Here is a 19,011-nt window from a genome sequence, read left to right on the forward strand (position 1 = left end):
GACCCTCTGACAGTGCAGCACTCCTTCAGTACTGACCCTCTGACAGTGCAGCAATCCCTCAGTACTGAGCCTCCGACAGTGCAGCACTCCCTCAGTACTGACCCTCCGACAGTGCGGCACTCCCTCAGTACTGACCCTCCGACAGTGCAGCACTCCCTCAGCACCGACCCTCCGACAGTGCAGCACTCCCTCAGTACTGACCCTCCGACAGTGGAGCACTCCCTCAGGACTGACCCTCTGACAGTGCAGCACTCCCTCAGCATCGAGCCTCCGACAGTGCAGCACTACCTCAGTACTGACCCCCCGACAGTGCAGCACTCCCTCAGTACTGACCCTCCGACAGTGCAGCACTCCCTCAGTACTGACCCTCCGACAGTGCAGCACTCCCTCAGTACTGACCCTCTGACAGTGCAGCACTACCTCAGTACTGACCCCCCGACAGTGCAGCACTCCCTCAGTACTGAACCTCCGACAGTACAGCACTCCCTCAGTACTGACCCTCTGACAGTGCAGCACTACCTCAGTACTGAACCTCCGACAGTACAGCACTCCCTCAGTTATGACCCTCCGACAGGGCAGCACTCCCTCAGTACTGACCCTCCAATAGTGCAGCATTCCTTCAGTACTGACCCTCCGACAGTGCAGCACTCCCTCAGTACTGATCCTCTGAAAGTGCAGCGCTCCCGCACTACTGACTCTCCGACAGTGCAGCACTCCTTCAGTACTGACCCTCCGACAGTGCAGCACTCCCTCAGTACGGAACCTCCGACAGTGCAGCTCTCCCTCAAAACTGACCCTCTGACAGTGCAGCACTCCCTCAGTACTGACCCTCCGACAGTGCAGCTCTCCCTCAGTACTGACCCTCCGACAGTGCAGCTCTCCCTCAGTACTGACCCTCTGACAGTGTCGCACTCCCTCAGCACCGACCCTCCGACAGTGCAGCACTCCCTCAGTACTGACCCTCCGACAGTGCAGCTCTCCCTCAGTACTGACCCTCTGACAGTGTCGTACTCCCTCAGCACCAACCCTCCGACAGTGCAGCACTCCCTCAGTACTGACCCTCCGTCAGTGCAGCACCCCTTCAGTACTGACCCTCTGACAGTGCAGCACTCCCTCAGCATCGAGCCTCCGAGAGTGCGGCACTCCCTCAGTACTGACCCTCTGACAGTGCAGCACTACCTCAGTACTGACCCTCCGACAGTGCAGCACTCCCTCAGTACTGACCCTCTGACAGTGCAGCACTCCCTCAGTACTGACCCTCCGACAGTGCAGCACTCCCACAGTACTGACCCTCCGACAGTGCGGCACTCCCTCAGTACTGACCCTCCCATAGTGCGGCACTCCCTCAGTACTGACCCTCCGACAGTGCGGCACTCCCTCAGTACTGACCCTCTGACAGTGCAGCACTCCCTCAGTACTGACCCTCCGACAGTGCAGCACTACCTCAGCACTGACCCTCCGACAGTGCAGCACTCCCTCAACACTGACCGTCCGACAGTGCAGCCCTACCTCAGTACTGACCCCCCGACAGTGCAGCACTCCCTCAGTACTGACCCTCCGACAGTGCAGCACTCCCTCAGTACGGACCCTCCGACAGTGCGGCACTCCCTCAGTACTGACCCTCCCATAGTGCTGCACTCCCTCAGTACTGACCCTGCGACAGTGCGGCACTCCTTCAGTACTGACCATCTGACAGTGCAGCACTCCCTCAGTACTGACCCTCCGACAGTGCAGCACTGCCTCAGCACTGACCCTCCTACAGTGCAGCACTCCCTCAACACTGACCCTCCGACAGTGCAGCTCTCCCTCAGTACTGACCCTCTGACAGTGCAGCACTCCCTCAGTACTGACCCTCCGACAGAGCAGCAGTGCCTCAGCACTGACCCTCCTAGTGCAGCACTCCCTCAACACTGACCCTCCGAAAGTGCAGCTCTCCCTCAGTACTGACCCTCTGACAGTGCAGCACTCCCTCAACACTGACCCTCCGACAGTGCAGCTCTCCCTCAGTACTGACCCTCTGACAGTGCAGCTCTCCCTCAGTACTGACCCTCTGACAGTGCAGCACTCCCTCAGCATCGAGCCTCCGACAGTGCAGCACTCCCTCAGTACTGACCCTCCTACAGTGCAGCACTACCTCAGTACTGCCCCCCCGACAGTGCAGCACACCCTCAGTAGTTCTCCCCCGACAGTGCAGCATTCCCTCAGTACTGCCCCCCCGACAGTGCAGCACACCCTCAGTACTGACCGTCCGACAGTGCAGCACTCCCTCGGTACTGACCCTCCGACAGTGCAACTCTCCCTCAGTACTTACCCTCTGACAGTGCAGCAATCCCTCATTAGTGACCCTCCTACAGTGCAGCAATCCCTCAGTACGGACCCTCCGACAGTGCAGCTCTCCCTCAGTACTGACCCTCTGACAGTGTCGCACTCCCTCAGCACCGACCCTCCGACTGTGCAGCTCTCCCTCAAAACTGACCCTCTGGCAGTGCAGCACTCCCTCAGTACTGATCCTCCGACAGTGCAGCTCTCCCTCAGTACTGACCCTCCGACAGTGCATCTCTCCCTCAGTACTGACCCTCTGACTGTGTCGCACTCCCTCAGCACCGACCCTCCGACAGTGCAGCACTCCCTCAGTACTGACCCTCCGACAGTGCAGCACTCCCTCACTACTGACCCTCGTACAGTGAGGCACTCCCTCAGTACTGACCCTCCGACAGTGTAGCACTCCCTCAGCACCGACCCTCCGACAGTGCAGCACTCCCTCAGTACTGACCCTCCGACAGTGCAGCACTCACTCAGTACTGACACTCTGACAGTGCAGCAATCCCTCAGTACAGACCCTCCGACAGTGCAGCACTCCCTCAGTACTGACCCTCTGACAGTGCAGCACTCCCTCAGTACTGACGCTCCGACAGTGCAGCACTCACTCAGTACTGACCCTCTGACAGTGCAGCACTCCTTCAGTACTGACCCTCTGACAGTGCAGCCGTCCCTCAGTACTGAGCCTCCGACAGTGCAGCACTCCCTCAGTACTGACCCTCCGACAGTGCGGCACTCCCTCAGTACTGACCCTCCGACAGTGCAGCACTCCCTCAGCACCGACCCTCCGACAGTGCAGCACTCCCTCAGTACTGACCCTCCGACAGTGCAGCACTCCCTCAGGACTGACCCTCTGACAGTGCAGCACTCCCTCAGCATCGAGCCTCCGACAGTGCAGCACTACCTCAGTACTGACCCCCCGACAGTGCAGCACTCCCTCAGTACTGACCCTCCGACAGTGCAGCACTCCCTCAGTACTGACCCTCCGACAGTGCAGCACTCCCTCAGTACTGACCCTCTGACAGTGCAGCACTACCTCAGTACTGACCCCCCGACAGTGCAGCACTCCCTCAGTACTGAAACTCCGACAGTACAGCACTCCCTCAGTACTGACCCTCTGACAGTGCAGCACTACCTCAGTACTGAACCTCCGACAGTACAGCACTCCCTCAGTTATGACCCTCCGACAGGGCAGCACTCCCTCAGTACTGACCCTCCAATAGTGCAGCATTCCTTCAGTACTGACCCTCCGACAGTGCAGCACTCCCTCAGTACTGATCCTCTGAAAGTGCAGCGCTCCCGCACTACTGACTCTCCGACAGTGCAGCACTCCCTCAGTACTGACCCTCCGACAGTGCAGCACTCCCTCAGTACGGAACCTCCGACAGTGCAGCTCTCCCTCAGTACTGACCCTCTGACAGTGTCGCACTCCCTCAGCACCGACCCTCCGACAGTGCAGCTCTCCCTCAAAACTGACCCTCTGACAGTGCAGCACTCCCTCAGTACTGACCCTCCGACAGTGCAGCTCTCCCTCAGTACTGACCCTCCGACAGTGCAGCTCTCCCTCAGTACTGACCCTCTGACAGTGTCGCACTCCCTCAGCACCGACCCTCCGACAGTGCAGCACTCCCTCAGTACTGACCCTCCGACAGTGCAGCTCTCCCTCAGTACTGACCCTCTGACAGTGTCGTACTCCCTCAGCACCAACCCTCCGACAGTGCAGCACTCCCTCAGTACTGACCCTCCGACTGTGCAGCACCCCATCAGTACTGACCCTCTGACAGTGCAGCACTCCCTCAGCATCGAGCCTCCGAGAGTGCGGCACTCCCTCAGTACTGACCCTCTGACACTGCAGCACTACCTCAGTACTGACCCCCCGACAGTGCAGCACTCCCTCAGTACTGACCCTCTGACAGTGCAGCACTCCCTCAGTACTGACCCTCCGACAGTGCAGCACTCCCACAGTACTGACCCTCCGACAGTGCGGCACTCCCTCAGTACTGACCCTCCCATAGTGCGGCACTCCCTCAGTACTGACCCTCCGACAGTGCGGCACTCCCTCAGTACTGACCCTCTGACAGTGCAGCACTCCCTCAGTACTGACCCTCCGACAGTGCAGCACTACCTCAGCACTGACCCTCCAACAGTGCAGCACTCCCTCAACACTGACCGTCCGACAGTGCAGCCCTACCTCAGTACTGACCCCCCGACAGTGCAGCACTCCCTCAGTACTGACCCTCCGACAGTGCAGCACTCCCTCAGTACGGACCCTCCGACAGTGCGGCACTCCCTCAGTACTGACCCTCCCATAGTGCTGCACTCCCTCAGTACTGACCCTGCGACAGTGCGGCACTCCTTCAGTACTGACCATCTGACAGTGCAGCACTCCCTCAGTACTGACCCTCCGACAGTGCAGCACTGCCTCAGCACTGACCCTCCTACAGTGCAGCACTCCCTCAACACTGACCCTCCGACAGTGCAGCTCACCCTCAGTACTGACCCTCTGACAGTGCAGCACTCCCTCAGTACTGACCCTCCGACAGAGCAGCAGTGCCTCAGCACTGACCCTCCTAGTGCAGCACTCCCTCAACACTGACCCTCCGAAAGTGCAGCTCTCCCTCAGTACTGACCCTCTGACAGTGCAGCACTCCCTCAACACTGACCCTCCGACAGTGCAGCTCTCCCTCAGTACTGACCCTCTGACAGTGCAGCACTCCCTCAGTACTGACCCTCTGACAGTGCAGCACTCCCTCAGCATCGAGCCTCCGAGAGTGCAGCACTACCTCAGTACTGACCCTCCGACAGTGCAGCACTACCTCAGTACTGCCCCCCCGACAGTGCAGCACACCCTCAGTAGTTCTCCCCCGACAGTGCAGCATTCCCTCAGTACTGCCCCCCCGACAGTGCAGCACACCCTCAGTACTGACCGTCCGACAGTGCAGCACTCCCTCGGTACTGACCCTCCGACAGTGCAGCTCTCCCTCAGTACTTACCCTCTGACAGTGCAGCAATCCCTCATTAGTGACCCTCCTACAGTGCAGCAATCCCTCAGTACGGACCCTCCGACAGTGCAGCTCTCCCTCAGTACTGACCCTCTGACAGTGTCGCACTCCCTCAGCACCGACCCTCCGACTGTGCAGCTCTCCCTCAAAACTGACCCTCTGGCAGTGCAGCACTCCCTCAGTACTGATCCTCCGACAGTGCAGCTCTCCCTCAGTACTGACCCTCCGACAGTGCATCTCTCCCTCAGTACTGACCCTCTGACTGTGTCGCACTCCCTCAGCACCGACCCTCCGACAGTGCAGCACTCCCTCAGTACTGACCCTCCGACAGTGCAGCTCTCCCTCAGTACTGACCCTCTGACAGTGTCGCACTCCCTCAGCACCAACCCTCCGACAGTGCAGCACTCCCTCAGTACTGACCCTCCGACAGTGCAGCACTCCCTCAGTACTGACCCTCCGACAGTGCAGCACTCCCTCAGTACGGACCCTCCGACAGTGCGGCACTCCCTCAGTACTGACCCTCCCATAGCGCGGCACTCCCTCAGTACTGACCCTGCGACAGTGCGGCACTCCTTCAGTACTGACCATCTGACAGTGCAGCACTCCCTCAGTACTGACCCTCCGACAGTGCAGCACTGCCTCAGCACTGACCCTCCTACAGTGCAGCACTCCCTCAACACTGACCCTCCGACAGTGCAGCTCTCCCTCAGTACTGACCCTCTGACAGTGCAGCACTCCCTCAGTACTGACCCTCCGACAGAGCAGCAGTGCCTCAGCACTGACCCTCCTAGTGCAGCACTCCCTCAACACTGACCCTCCGAAAGTGCAGCTCTCCCTCAGTACTGACCCTCTGACAGTGCAGCACTCCCTCAACACTGACCCTCCGACAGTGCAGCTCTCCCTCAGTACTGACCCTCTGACAGTGCAGCTCTCCCTCAGTACTGACCCTCTGACAGTGCAGCACTCCCTCAGCATCGAGCCTCCGACAGTGCAGCACTCCCTCAGTACTGACCCTCCTACAGTGCAGCACTACCTCAGTACTGCCCCCCCCGACAGTGCAGCACACCCTCAGTAGTTCTCCCCCGACAGTGCAGCATTCCCTCAGTACTGCCCCCCCGACAGTGCAGCACACCCTCAGTACTGACCGTCCGACAGTGCAGCACTCCCTCAGTACTGACCCTCCGACAGTGCAGCTCTCCCTCAGTACTTACCCTCTGACAGTGCAGCAATCCCTCATTAGTGACCTTCCTACAGTGCAGCAATCCCTCAGTACGGACCCTCCGACAGTGCAGCTCTCCCTCATTACTGACCCTCTGACAGTGTCGCACTCCCTCAGCACCGACCCTCCGACTGTGCAGCTCTCCCTCAAAACTGACCCTCTGGCAGTGCAGCACTCCCTCAGTACTGATCCTCCGACAGTGCAGCTCTCCCTCAGTACTGACCCTCCGACAGTGCATCTCTCCCTCAGTACTGACCCTCTGACTGTGTCGCACTCCCTCAGCACCGACCCTCCGACAGTGCAGCACTCCCTCAGTACTGACCCTCCGACAGTGCAGCTCTCCCTCAGTACTGACCCTCTGACAGTGTCGCACTCCCTCAGCACCAACCCTCCGACAGTGCAGCACTCCCTCAGTACTGACCCTCCGACAGTGCAGCACCCCCTCAGTACTGACCCTCTGACAGTGCAGCACTACCTCAGTACTGACCCCCCGACAGTGCAGCACTCCCTCAGTACTGACCCTCTGACAGTGCAGCAGTCCCTCAGTACTGACTCTCTGACAGTGCAGCACTATCTCAGTACTGACCCCCCGACAGTGCAGCACTCCCTCAGTACTGACCCTCCGACAGTGCAGCACTCCCTCAGTACTGACCCTCCGACAGTGCGGCACTCCCTCAGTACCGACCCTCCCATAGTGCGGCACTCCCTCAGTACTGACCCTACGACAGTGCGGCACTCCTTCAGTACTGACCCTCTGACAGTGCAGCACTCCCTCAGTACTGACCCTCCGACAGTGCAGCACTACCTCAGCACTGACCCTCCGACAGTGCAGCACTCCCTCAACACTGACCCTTCGACAGTGCAGCTCTCCCTTAGTACTGACCCTCTGACAGTGCAGCACTCCCTCAGTACCTACCCTCCGACAGTGCAGCTCTCCCTCAGTACTTACCCTCCGACAGTGCAGCACTCCCTCAGTACTGACCCTCCGACAGTGCAGCTCTCCCTCAGTACTGACCCTCTGACAGTGTCGCACTCCCTCAGCACCAACCCTCCGACAGTGCAGCACTCCCTTAGTACTGACCCTCCGACAGTGCAGCACTCCCTCAGTACTGACCCTCCGACAATGCAGCACTCCCTCAGTACGGACCCTCCGACAGTGCGGCACTCCCTCAGTACTGACCCTCCCATAGTGCGGCACTCCCTCAGTACTGACCCTGCGACACTGCGGCACTCCTTCAGTACTGACCATCTGACAGTGCAGCACTCCCTCAGTACTGACCCTCCGACAGTGCAGCACTGCCTCAGCACTGACCCTCCGACAGAGCAGCAGTGCCTCAGCACTGACCCTCCTAGTGCAGCACTCCCTCAACACTGACCCTCCGACAGTGCAGCTCTCCCTCAGTACTGACCCTCTGACAGTGCAGCACTCCCTCAGTACTGACCCTCCGACAGAGCAGCAGTGCCTCAGCACTGACCCTCCTAGTGCAGCACTCCCTCAACACTGACCCTCCGAAAGTGCAGCTCTCCCTCAGTACTGACCCTCTGACAGTGCAGCACTCCCTCAACACTGACCCTCCGACAGTGCAGCTCTCCCTCAGTACTGACCCTCTGACAGTGCAGCTCTCCCTCAGTACTGACCCTCTGACAGTGCAGCACTCCCTCAGCATCGAGCCTCCGACAGTGCAGCACTCCCTCAGTACTGACCCTCCTACAGTGCAGCACTACCTCAGTACTGCCCCCCCGACAGTGCAGCACACCCTCAGTAGTTCTCCCCCGACAGTGCAGCATTCCCTCAGTACTGCCCCCCCGACAGTGCAGCACACCCTCAGTACTGACCGTCCGACAGTGCAGCACTCCCTCAGTACTGACCCTCCGACAGTGCAGCTCTCCCTCAGTACTTACCCTCTGACAGTGCAGCAATCCCTCATTAGTGACCCTCCTACAGTGCAGCAATCCCTCAGTACGGACCCTCCGACAATGCAGCTCTCCCTCAGTACTGACCCTCTGACAGTGTCGCACTCCCTCAGCACCGACCCTCCGACTGTGCAGCTCTCCCTCAAAACTGACCCTCTGGCAGTGCAGCACTCCCTCAGTACTGATCCTCCGACAGTGCAGCTCTCCCTCAGTACTGACCCTCCGACAGTGCATCTCTCCCTCAGTACTGACCCTCTGACTGTGTCGCACTCCCTCAGCACCGACCCTCCGACAGTGCAGCACTCCCTCAGTACTGACCCTCCGACAGTGCAGCTCTCCCTCAGTACTGACCCTCTGACAGTGTCGCACTCCCTCAGCACCAACCCTCCGACAGTGCAGCACTCCCTCAGTACTGACCCTCCGACAGTGCAGCACCCCCTCAGTACTGACCCTCTGACAGTGCAGCACTACCTCAGTACTGACCCCCCGACAGTGCAGCACTCCCTCAGTACTGACCCTCTGACAGTGCAGCACTCCCTCAGTACTGACTCTCTGACAGTGCAGCACTATCTCAGTACTGACCCCCCGACAGTGCAGCACTCCCTCAGTACTGACCCTCCGACAGTGCAGCACTCCCTCAGTACTGACCCTCCGACAGTGCGGCACTCCCTCAGTACCGACCCTCCCATAGTGCGGCACTCCCTCAGTACTGACCCTACGACAGTGCGGCACTCCTTCAGTACTGACCCTCTGACAGTGCAGCACTCCCTCAGTACTGACCCTCCGACAGTGCAGCACTACCTCAGCACTGACCCTCCGACAGTGCAGCACTCCCTCAACACTGACCCTCCGACAGTGCAGCTCTCCCTTAGTACTGACCCTCTGACAGTGCAGCTCTCCCTCAGTACCTACCCTCCGACAGTGCAGCTCTCCCTCAGTACTTACCCTCCGACAGTGCAGCGCTCCCTCAGTACTGACCCTCCGACAGTGCAGCACTCCCTCAGTACTGACCCTCCGACAGTGCAGCACTCCCTCAACACTGACCCTCCGACAGTGCAGCACTCCCTCAGTACTGACCCTCTGACAGTGCAGCACTCCCTCAGTAATGACCTTGTCACAGTGCAGCACTCCCTCAGCCTCGAGCCTCCGAGAGTGCAGCACTACCTCAGTACTGACCCCCCGACAGTGCAGCACTCCCTCAGTACTGACCGTCCGACAGTGCAGCACTCCCTCAGTACTGACCCTCCAACAGTGCAGCTCTCCCTCAGTACTGACCCTCTGACAGTGCAGCAATCCCTCAGTACTGACCCTCTGACAGTGCAGCAATCCCTCAGTACTGACCCTCCGACAGTGCAGCACTCCCTCAGTACTGACCCTCCGACAGTGCAGCACTCCCTCAGTACTGACCTTCCGACAGTGCGGCACTCCCTCAGCACCGACCCTCCGACAGTGCAGCACGACCTCAGTACTGAACCCCCGGCAGTGCAGCACTCCCTCAGTACTGACCCTCCGACAGTGCGGCACTCCCTCAGTACTGACCCTCCGACAGTGCAGCACTACCTCAGTACTGCCCCCCCAACAGTGCAGCACACCCTCAGTACTGACCGTCCGACAGTGCAGCTCTCCCTCAGTACTGACCCTCCAACAGTGCAGCTCTCCCTCAGTACTGACCCTCTGACAGTGCAGCAATCCCTCAGTACTGACCCTCTGACAGTGCAGCAATCCCTCAGTACTGACCCTCCGACAGTGCAGCACTCCCTCAGTACTGACCCTCCGACAGTGCAGCACTCCCTCAGTACTGACCCTCCGACAGTGCGGCACTCCCTCAGCACCGACCCTCCGACAGTGCAGCACGACCTCAGTACTGAACCCCCGGCAATGCAGCACTCCCTCAGTACTGACCCTCCGACAGTGCGGCACTCCCTCAGTACTGACCCTCCCATAGTGCAGCACACCCTCAGTACTGACCCTCCTACAGTGCAGCACTCCCTCAGCACCGACCCTCTGACAGTGCAGCACTCCCTCAGTACTGACCCTCCCATAGTGCAGCACACCCTCAGTACTGACCCTCCTACAGTGCAGCACTCCCTCAGCACCGACCCTCCGACAGTGCAGCACTCCCTCAGTACTGACTCTCCGACAGGGCAGCACTCCCTCAGTACTGACCCTCTGACAGTGCAGCACTCCCTCAGTACTGACCCTCTGACAGTGCAGCACTCCCTCAGTACTGACCCTCTGACAGTGCAGCACTCCCTCAGTACTGACCCTCTGACAGTGCAGCATTCCCTCAGTACTGACCCTCCGACAGTGCAGCACTCCCTCAGTACTGACCCTCCGACAGTGCAGAGCTACCTCAGTACTGACCCCCCGACCGTGCAGCACTCCCTCAGTACTGACCCTCCGACAGTGCAGCTCTCCCTCAGCACTGACTCCCACGACAGTGCAGCACTCCCTCATTACTGACCCTCCGGAGATCAGAAACAGGGCCTGAGTGACTAAGTGCCCAGTTTGTTGGTTGGTGAGGAGGAAGCCTTGTTGGAATGTGCCTGACCTGCGTTGCTGTCTCTATCGCCCTCAGAAAGGACGGGAATACACTCCCACCGACACGTCAGATAATGCCAAGAAGAAAAAGGTCAAGAAGGATATGGATGAGCTGAAGAAAGAGGTGACCATGGTGAGTGTCTCGCCTCCCCACTGCCCCCCTATGCCCAGCTAATCCCCCCCTTTCCCTCTACTCTTTCCCCTTCACACTCCCCTCTTCCCCCCCACCGCTTCACTGTCTCCCACTTTCCCCCTCCCCCATTATCCCTTCCTCCTCCCTTCCCCTCACTCTATCACCCTCTAACCCTGATTCCCCTATCCCTCTCTCGCTCCTCCCTTGCGTCGTCACCCCTCCCCCTCAACTCTTCCACTCCCCACCACGCTCGTCTCCCCAATCCCCACCCCCTCTGCACTAGCCGAGCCCTCCCCTTTCCTGCTCCAGCTCTAACTCCTGCTTCCTCCCTCCACCTCCAATTTTACACCTCACCCTCTATCTCTCCCCTTCTCCACATCTCCCACTCTTCCACTTACATGGCCTCCCCTTCCTGTCGACTGCCTCCTATCCTCTCCCACTGTCTCCTTCCCATCTCCCCCTGTCCCTTTCCCCTCTCCCCCTGTCCCTTTCCCCTCTCCCCCTGTCCCTTTCCCCTCTCCCCCTGTCCCTTTCCCCCTCTCCCCCTGTTCCTTTCCCCTCTCCCCCTGTCCCTTTCCCCTCTCCCCCTGTCCATTTCCCCTCTCCCCCTGTCCCTTTCCCCCTCTCCCCCTGTCCCTTTCCCCTCTCCCCCTGTCCATTTCCCCTCTCCCCCTGTCCCCTTTCCCCTCTCCCCCTGTCCCTTTCCCCTCTCCCCCTGTCCCTTTCCCCTCTCCCCCTGTCCCTTTCCCCTCTCCCCCTGTCCCTTTCCCCCTCTCCCCCTGTCCCTTTCCCCTCTCCCCTGTCCCTTTCCCTTCTCCCCCTGTCCCTTTCCCCTCTCCCCTCTCCCCCTGTCCCTTTCCCCTCTCCCCCTGTCCCTTTCCCCTCTCCCCCTGCCCCTTTCCCCTCTCCCCCTGTCCCTTTCCCCTCTCCCCCTGTCCCTTTCCCCTCTCCCCCTGTCCCTCTCCCTCTCTCCCCCTGTCCCTTTCCCCCTCTCCCCCTGTCCCTTTCCCCTCTCCCCCTGTCCCTTTCCCCTCTCCCCCTGTCCCTTTCCCCTCTCCCCCTGTGACTTTCCCCTCTCCCCCTGTCCCCTTCCCCTCTCCCCCTGTCCCTTTCCCCTCTCCCCCTGTCCCTTTCCCCTCTCCCCCTGTCCCCTTCCCCTCTCCCCCTGTCCCTTTCCCCTCTCCCCCTGTCCCTTTCCCCTCTCCCCCTGTCCCTTTCCCCTCTGCCCCTGTCCCTTCCCCCCACTCCCCATGTCCCTTTCCCCCTCTCCCCCTGTCCCTTTCCCCCTCTCCCCCTGTCCCTTTCCCCTCTCCCCCTGTCCCTTTCCCCTCTCCCCCTGTCCCTTTCCCCTCTCCCCCTGTCCCTTTCCCCTCTCCCCCTGTCCCTATCCTAGTCTCCCCCTGTCCCTTTTCCCCTCTCACCCTGTTCCCCTGTCCATTTCGCCCTCTCGCCCTGTTCCTTTCCCTCTCTCCCTCTGTCCCTTTCCCCCTCCCCCTCTGTCCCTTTCCCCCTCTCCCCGTGTCCCCTTCCCCTCTCCCCTTGTCCCTTTCCCCTCTCCCCCTGTCCCTTTCCCCTCTCCCCCTGTCCCTTTCCCCTCTCCCCCTGTCCCTTTCCCCTCTCCCCCTGTCCCTTTCCCCTCTCCCCCTGTCCCTTTCCCCTCTCCCCCTGTCCCTTTCCCCTCTCCCCCTGTCCCTTTCCCCTCTCCCCCCTGCCCCTTTCCCCTCTCCCCCTGTCCATTTCCCCTCTCCCCCTGTCCCTCTCCCTCTCTCCCCCTGTCCCTTTCCCCTCTCCCCCTGTCCCTCTCCCTCTCTCCCCCTGTCCCTTTCCCCTCTCCCCCTGTCCCTCTCCCTCTCTCCCCCTGTCCCTTTCCCCTCTCCCCCTGTCCCTTTCCCCTCTCCCCCTGTGACTTTCCCCTCTCCCCCTGTCCCCTTCCCCTCTCCCCCTGCCCCTTTCCCCTCTCCCCCTGTCCCTTTCCCCCTCTCCCCCTGCCCCTTTCCCCTTCTCCCCCTTTCGCTTTCCCCTCTGCCCCTGTCCCTTCCCCCCACTCCCCATGTCCCTTTCCCCTCTCCCCCTGTCCCTTTCCCCCTCTCCCCCTGTCCCTATCCTAGTCTCCCCCTGTCCCTTTTCCCCTCTCACCCTGTTCCCCTGTCCATTTCGCCCTCTCGCCCTGTCCCTTTCCCCCTCTCCCTCTGTCCCTTTCCCCCTCCCCCTCTGTCCCTTTCCCCCTCTCCCCGTGTCCCCTTCCCCTCTCCCCTTGTCCCTTTCCCCTCTCGCCCTGTCCCTTTCCCCCTCTCCCCCTGTCCCTTTCCCCCTCTCCCCCTGTCCCTTTCCCCTCTCGCCCTGTCCCTTTCCCCCTCTCCCCCTGTCCCTTTCCCCTCTCGCCCTGTCCCTTTCCCCCTCTCCCCCTGTCCCTTTCCCCTCTCCCCCTGTCCCTTCCCCCCTCTCCCCCTGTCCCCTTCCCCTCTCCCCCTGTCCCTTTCGCCTCTCCCCCTGTCCCTTTCCCCTCTCCCCCTGTCCCTTTCCCCCTCTCCCCCAGTCCCTTTCCCCTCTCCCCCTGTCCCTTTCCCCTCTCCCCCTGTCCCTTTCCCCTCTCCCCCTGTCCCTTTCCCCTCTCCCCCTGTTCCTTTCCCCTCTCCCCCTGTCCCTTTCCCCTCTCCCCCTGTCCATTTCCCCTCTCCCCCTGTCCCTTTCCCCCTCTCCCCCTGTCCCTTTCCCCTCTCCCCCTGTCCCTTTCCCCCTCTCCCCGTGTCGCCTTCCCCTCTCCCCCTGTCCCTTTCCCCTCTCCCCCTGTCCCTTTCCCCCTCTCCCCCTGTTCCTTTCCCCTCTCCCCCTGTCCCTTTCCCCTCTCCCCCTGTCCCTTTCCCCTCTCCCCCTGTCCCTTTCCCCCTCTCCCCCTGTCCCTTTCCCCCTCTCCCCCTGTCCCTTTTCCCACTCCCCCTGTCCCTTTCCCCTCTCCCCCTGTCCCTTTTCCCACTCCCCCTGTCCCTTTCCCCACTCCCCCTGTCCCTTTCCCCCTCTTCCCCTGTCCCTTTCCCCTCTCCCCCTGTCCCTTTCCCCTCTTCCCCTGTCCATTTCCCCCTGTCCCTTTCCCCCTCTCCCCCTGTCCCTTTCCCCTCTTCCCCTGTCCATTTCCCCCTGTCCCTTTCCCCCTCTCCCCCTGTCCCTTTCCCCTCTCCCCCTGTCCCTTTCCCCCTCTCCCCCTGTCCCTTTCCCCTCTCCCCCTGTCCCTTTCCCCCTCTCCCCCTGTCCCTTTTCCCCTCTCCCCCTGTCCCTTTCCCCTCTCCCCCTGTCCCTTCCCCTCTCCCCCTGTCCCTTTCCCCCTCTCCCCCTGTCCCTTTCCCCCTCTCCCCCTGTCCCTTTCCCCTCTCCCCCTGTCCCTTTCCCCCTCTCCCCCTGTCCCTTTCCCCTCTCCCCCTGTCCCTTTCCCCTCTCCCCCTGTCCCTTTCCCCCTCTCCCCCTGTCCCTTTCCCCCTCTCCCCCTGTCCCTTCCCCCCTCTCCCCGTGTCCCCTTCCCCTCTCCCCCTGTCCCTTTCCCCTCTCCCCCTGTCCCTTTCCCCCTCTCCCCCTGTTCCTTTCCCCTCTCCCCCTGTCCCTTCCCCTCTCCCCCTGTCCCTTTCCCACTCCCCCTGTCCCTTTCCCCCTCTCCCCCTGTCCCTTTCCCCTCTCCCCCTGTCCATTTCCCCTCTCCCCCTGTCCCTCTCCCTCTCTCCCCCTGTCCCTTTCCCCTCTCCCCCTGTCCCTCTCCCTCTCTCCCCCTGTCCCTTTTCCCACTCCCCCTGTCCCTTTCCCCCTCTTCCCCTGTCCCTTTCCCCCTCTCCCCCTGTCCCCTTCCCCTCTCCCCCTGTCCCTTTCCCCTCTCCCCCTGTCCCTTTACCCCACTCCCTCTGTCCCTTTCCCCTCTCCCCCTGTCCCTTTCCCCTCTTCCCCTGTCCATTTCCCCCTGTCCCTTTCCCCCTCTCCCCCTGTCCCCTTCCCCTCGCCCCCTGTCCCTTTCCCCTCTCCCCCTGTCCCTTTCCCCCTCTCCCCCTGTCCCTTTCCCCCTCTCCCCCTGTCCCTTTCCCCTCTCCCCCTGTCCCTTTCCCCTCTCCCCCTGTCCCTTTCCCCCTCTCCCCCTGTCCCTTTCCCCCTCTCCCCTTGCCCCTTTCCCCTCTCCCCCTGTCCCTTTCCCCCTCTCCCCCTGTCCCTTTCCCCCTCTCCCCCGTCCTTTTCATACTCTCCCCCTGTCCCTTCCCCTCTCCCTTGCCCCTCGCCCCCTGTCCCTTTCCCCTTGCCCCCTGTCCTTTTCCTCTCACCCCCTGTCCCTTTCCCCCTCTCCCCATGTCCCCTTCCCCTCTCCCCTTGTCCCTTTCCCCTCTCCCCCTGTCCTTTTCCCCTCACCCCCGTCCCTTTCCCATCTCCCCCTCTCTCTTTTTCAAGGGTCAGAGGGGCATTCTTGGTTAACAGGCTTGAGAGGGGCTGAATGGCCTCCTCCTGTTCCTGTGGAACCGTATTGAGAGGGGCTGAATAGCCTCTTCCTGTTCCTGTGTAGCAGGATTGAGAGGGGCTGAATGGCTGCCTCCTGTTCCTGTGTAGCCGACTCACAGGGGGCTGAATGGCCTCTTCCTGTTCCTGTGTAACTGGCTCATGAGGGGCTGAATGGCCTCTTCCTGTTCCTGTGTAACAGGATTGAGAGGGGCTGAATGGCCACTTCCTGTGTAGCCGACTCACAGGGGGCTGAATGGCCTCTTCCTGTTCCTGTGTAACTGGCTCATGAGGGGCTGAATGGCCTCTTCCTGTTCCTGTGTAACAGGATTGAGAGGGGCTGAATGGCCACTTCCTGTGTAGCAGACTCACGAGGGGCTGAATGGCATCCACCTGTTCCTGTGTAGCAGGATCGAGAGGGGCTGAATGGCCTCTTCCTGTTCTGATATTGGAGGATAACTTCCTAACCTTTTGCCTTTACCCCCACAGGAGGACCACAAGTTGACCCTGGATGAACTCAGCCGTAAATATGGAACGGACCTGACCCGGGTAATCGCTGTGTACTTACTAACCCCCCCTTACTCCACTCCTACCCCCTTACTCGCCTCCTACCTCCCCTTACTCCCCTCCTATCTCCCTTACTCCCCTCCTATCTCCCTTACTCCCCTCCTACCCCCCCTTACTCCCCTCCCACCCCCCTTACTCCCCTCCTACCCCCCTTACACCCCTCGTACCCCCCCTTACTCCCCTCCTACCCCCTTGCTACCCTCCTACCCCCCTTCCTCCCCTCCTACCCCCCTTCCTCCCCTCCTACCCCCCTTAATCCCCTCCTACCCCCCTTGCTACCCTCCTACCCTCCTTCCTCCCCTCCTACCCCCCTTACTCCCCTCCCACCCCCCTTACTCCCCTCCTACCCCCCTTACACCCCTCGTACCCCCCCTTACTCCCCTCCTACCCCCTTGCTACCCTCCTACCCCCCTTCCTCCCCTCCTACCCCCCTTCCTCCCCTCCTACTCCCCTTAATCCCCTCCTACCCCCCTTGCTACCCTCCTACCCTCCTTCCTCCCCTCCTACCCCCCTTACTCCCCTCCTACCCCCTTTACTCCCCTCCTACCCCCCTTACTCCCCTCCTACCCCCCTTACTCCCCTCCTACCCCCCTTACTCCCCTCCTACCCCCTTACTCCCCTCCTACCCCCCTTGCTACCCTCCTACCCTCCTTCCTCCCCTCCTACCCCCCTTACTCCCCTCCTACCCCCCTTACTCCCCTCCTACCCCCCTTACTCCCATCCTACCCCCCTTACTCCCCTCCTACCCCCCTTACTCCCCTCCTACACCCCCTTACTCCCCTCCTACCCCCCTTACTCCCCTCCTACCCCCCTTACTCCCCTCCTACCCCCCTTACTCCCCTCCTACCCCCCTTATTCCCCTCCTACCCCCCTTACTCCCCTCCTACCCCCCTTGCTACCCTCCTACCCTCCTTCCTCCCCTCCTACCCCCCTTACTCCCCTCCTACCCCCCTTACTCCCCTCCTACCCCCCTTACTCCCTTCCTACCCCCCTTACTCCCCTCCTACCCCCCTTACTCCCCTCCTACCCCCCTTACTCCCCTCCTACCCCCCTTACTCCCCTCCTACCCCCCCTTACTCCCCTAATACGCCCCTTACTCCCCTCCTACCCCCCTTACTACCCTCCTACCCCCCTTACTACCCTCCTACCCCCCTTCCTCCCCTCCTATCCTCCTTACTCCCTTCCTACCCCCCTTCCTCCCCTCCTACCCCCCTTCCTCCCCTCCTATCCTCCTTACTCCCTTCCTACCCCCCTTCCTCCCCTCCTACCCCCCCCTTACTCCCCTCCTACACTCCCTTACTCCCCTCCTACCCCCCTTACTCCCCTCCTACCCCCTTACTCCCCTCCTACCCCCCTTACTACCCTCCTACCCCCTTCCTCCCCTCCTATCCTCCCCTCCTATCCTCCTTACTCCCTTCCTACCCCCCTTACTCCCCTCCTACCCCCCTTCCTCCCCTCCTACCCCCTTCCTCCCCTCCTATCCTCCTTACTCCCTTCCTACCCCCCCTTCCTCCCCTCCTACCCCCCTTCCTCCCCTCCTATCCTCCTTCCTCCCTTCCTACCCCCCCTTCCTCCCCTCCTACCCCCCCTTACTCCCCTCCTACACCCCCTTACTCCCCTCCTACCCCCCTTACTCCCCTCCTACCCCCTTACTCCCCTCCTACCCCCTTACTCCCCTCCTACCCCCCTTACTCCCCTCCTACCCCCCTTACTCCCCTCCTACACTCCCTTACTCCCCTCCTACCCCCCTTACTCCCCTCCTACCCCCCTTACTCCCCTCCTACCCCCCTTACTCCCCTCCTACACTCCCTTACTCCCCTCCTACACCCCTTACTCCCCTCCTACCCCCCTTACTCCCCTCCTACCCCCCTTACACCCCTCGTACCCCCCCTTACTCCCCTCCTACCCCCCTTACTCCCCTCCTACCCCCCCTTACTCCCCTTCTCCCCATTACCCTCCCTTACCACCTCGCCGTCGCCCGCCTATGCTCTTCATACCCTCCCCCCCTCTGCATCACTTGCCCTCTTATCCTTCCTCGCCCCTCTTCCCCTCCAGCCCCTGCCCCTCACTCTCTCTCCCAGCCCAGGGGAGGGAAGGGGAGAGGGAGGTGTGCGGAGAGGAGGAGTGGGTGGGGAGGGAAGAGGTAGGGAGGCTCAGAGTGGGGAAGGGAGGAGAGGGGGACGTGCGTAGGGAAGGAGTGGGGAGGGAAGGAGAGTGGGAGGAATGGGGAGCAGAGGAGAGAGGAGGAGTGGATATGGAAGGAGTGGGGAGGCTGAGTGGGGAGGGGAGGGGAAAAGTGTGAGGAGTGGGTCAGGAAGGAATGGATGGGGAGAGGAGAGGGGTGAGTCCGGAGGAGAAAAGAGAGGGGGAGGGGAGGCTAAGTGGGGCAGAGAGGGAGAGGAGGAGAGGGAAGGTGAAGTGAAGTCTATCTTGACAACTGTGAACACTCTCTCTCATACACTTTCTTTCTCCTTCTCTCATTCGCTCTCTCTCTCTCTCGCTCTTGGTCTCTCTCTCTCTGTCTCTCTCACTCTTTCGCTCTCTGTCTCTTTCTCGCTCTTGCTGTCTCCCTCTCTCTGTCTCCCTCTCTCTGTCTCCCTCTCTGTCTCTCTCTCTCTCTCTTTGTCTCTCTCTCTCGCTCTCTCTCTGTCTCTCTCTGTCCCCCTTTCTCTCTCGTGCTGTCTCTCTGTCTCTCGCTGTCTCTCTCATTGCCTCTCTCTCTCTCTCTCACTGTCTCCCTCTCTCGCTGTCTCTCCCTCTCTCACTGTCTCCCTCTCTCTCACTGTCTCCCTCTCTCACTGTCTCTCCCTCTCTCGCTGTCTCTCACTCTCTCGCTGTCTCTCCCTCTCTCGCTG

General features: G+C 61.2%; 1 protein-coding gene across 1 annotated transcript in view; it reads left to right on the forward strand.

The window, feature by feature from the left end:
- Nucleotides 1-19,011, forward strand: part of copa (COPI coat complex subunit alpha) — a 200,148-nt gene that overhangs the window by 27,034 nt on the left and 154,103 nt on the right. The window contains exons 2-3 of the mRNA XM_041180630.1: nucleotides 11,033-11,128; nucleotides 16,079-16,138. Coding sequence (XP_041036564.1) covers nucleotides 11,033-11,128; nucleotides 16,079-16,138 — 156 coding nt within the window. The remainder of the gene's footprint in view (nucleotides 1-11,032; nucleotides 11,129-16,078; nucleotides 16,139-19,011) is intronic.

Source organism: Carcharodon carcharias, assembly GCF_017639515.1.
Source record: "Carcharodon carcharias isolate sCarCar2 chromosome 24 unlocalized genomic scaffold, sCarCar2.pri SUPER_24_unloc_1, whole genome shotgun sequence".
NCBI classification, from domain to species: domain Eukaryota; kingdom Metazoa; phylum Chordata; class Chondrichthyes; order Lamniformes; family Lamnidae; genus Carcharodon; species Carcharodon carcharias.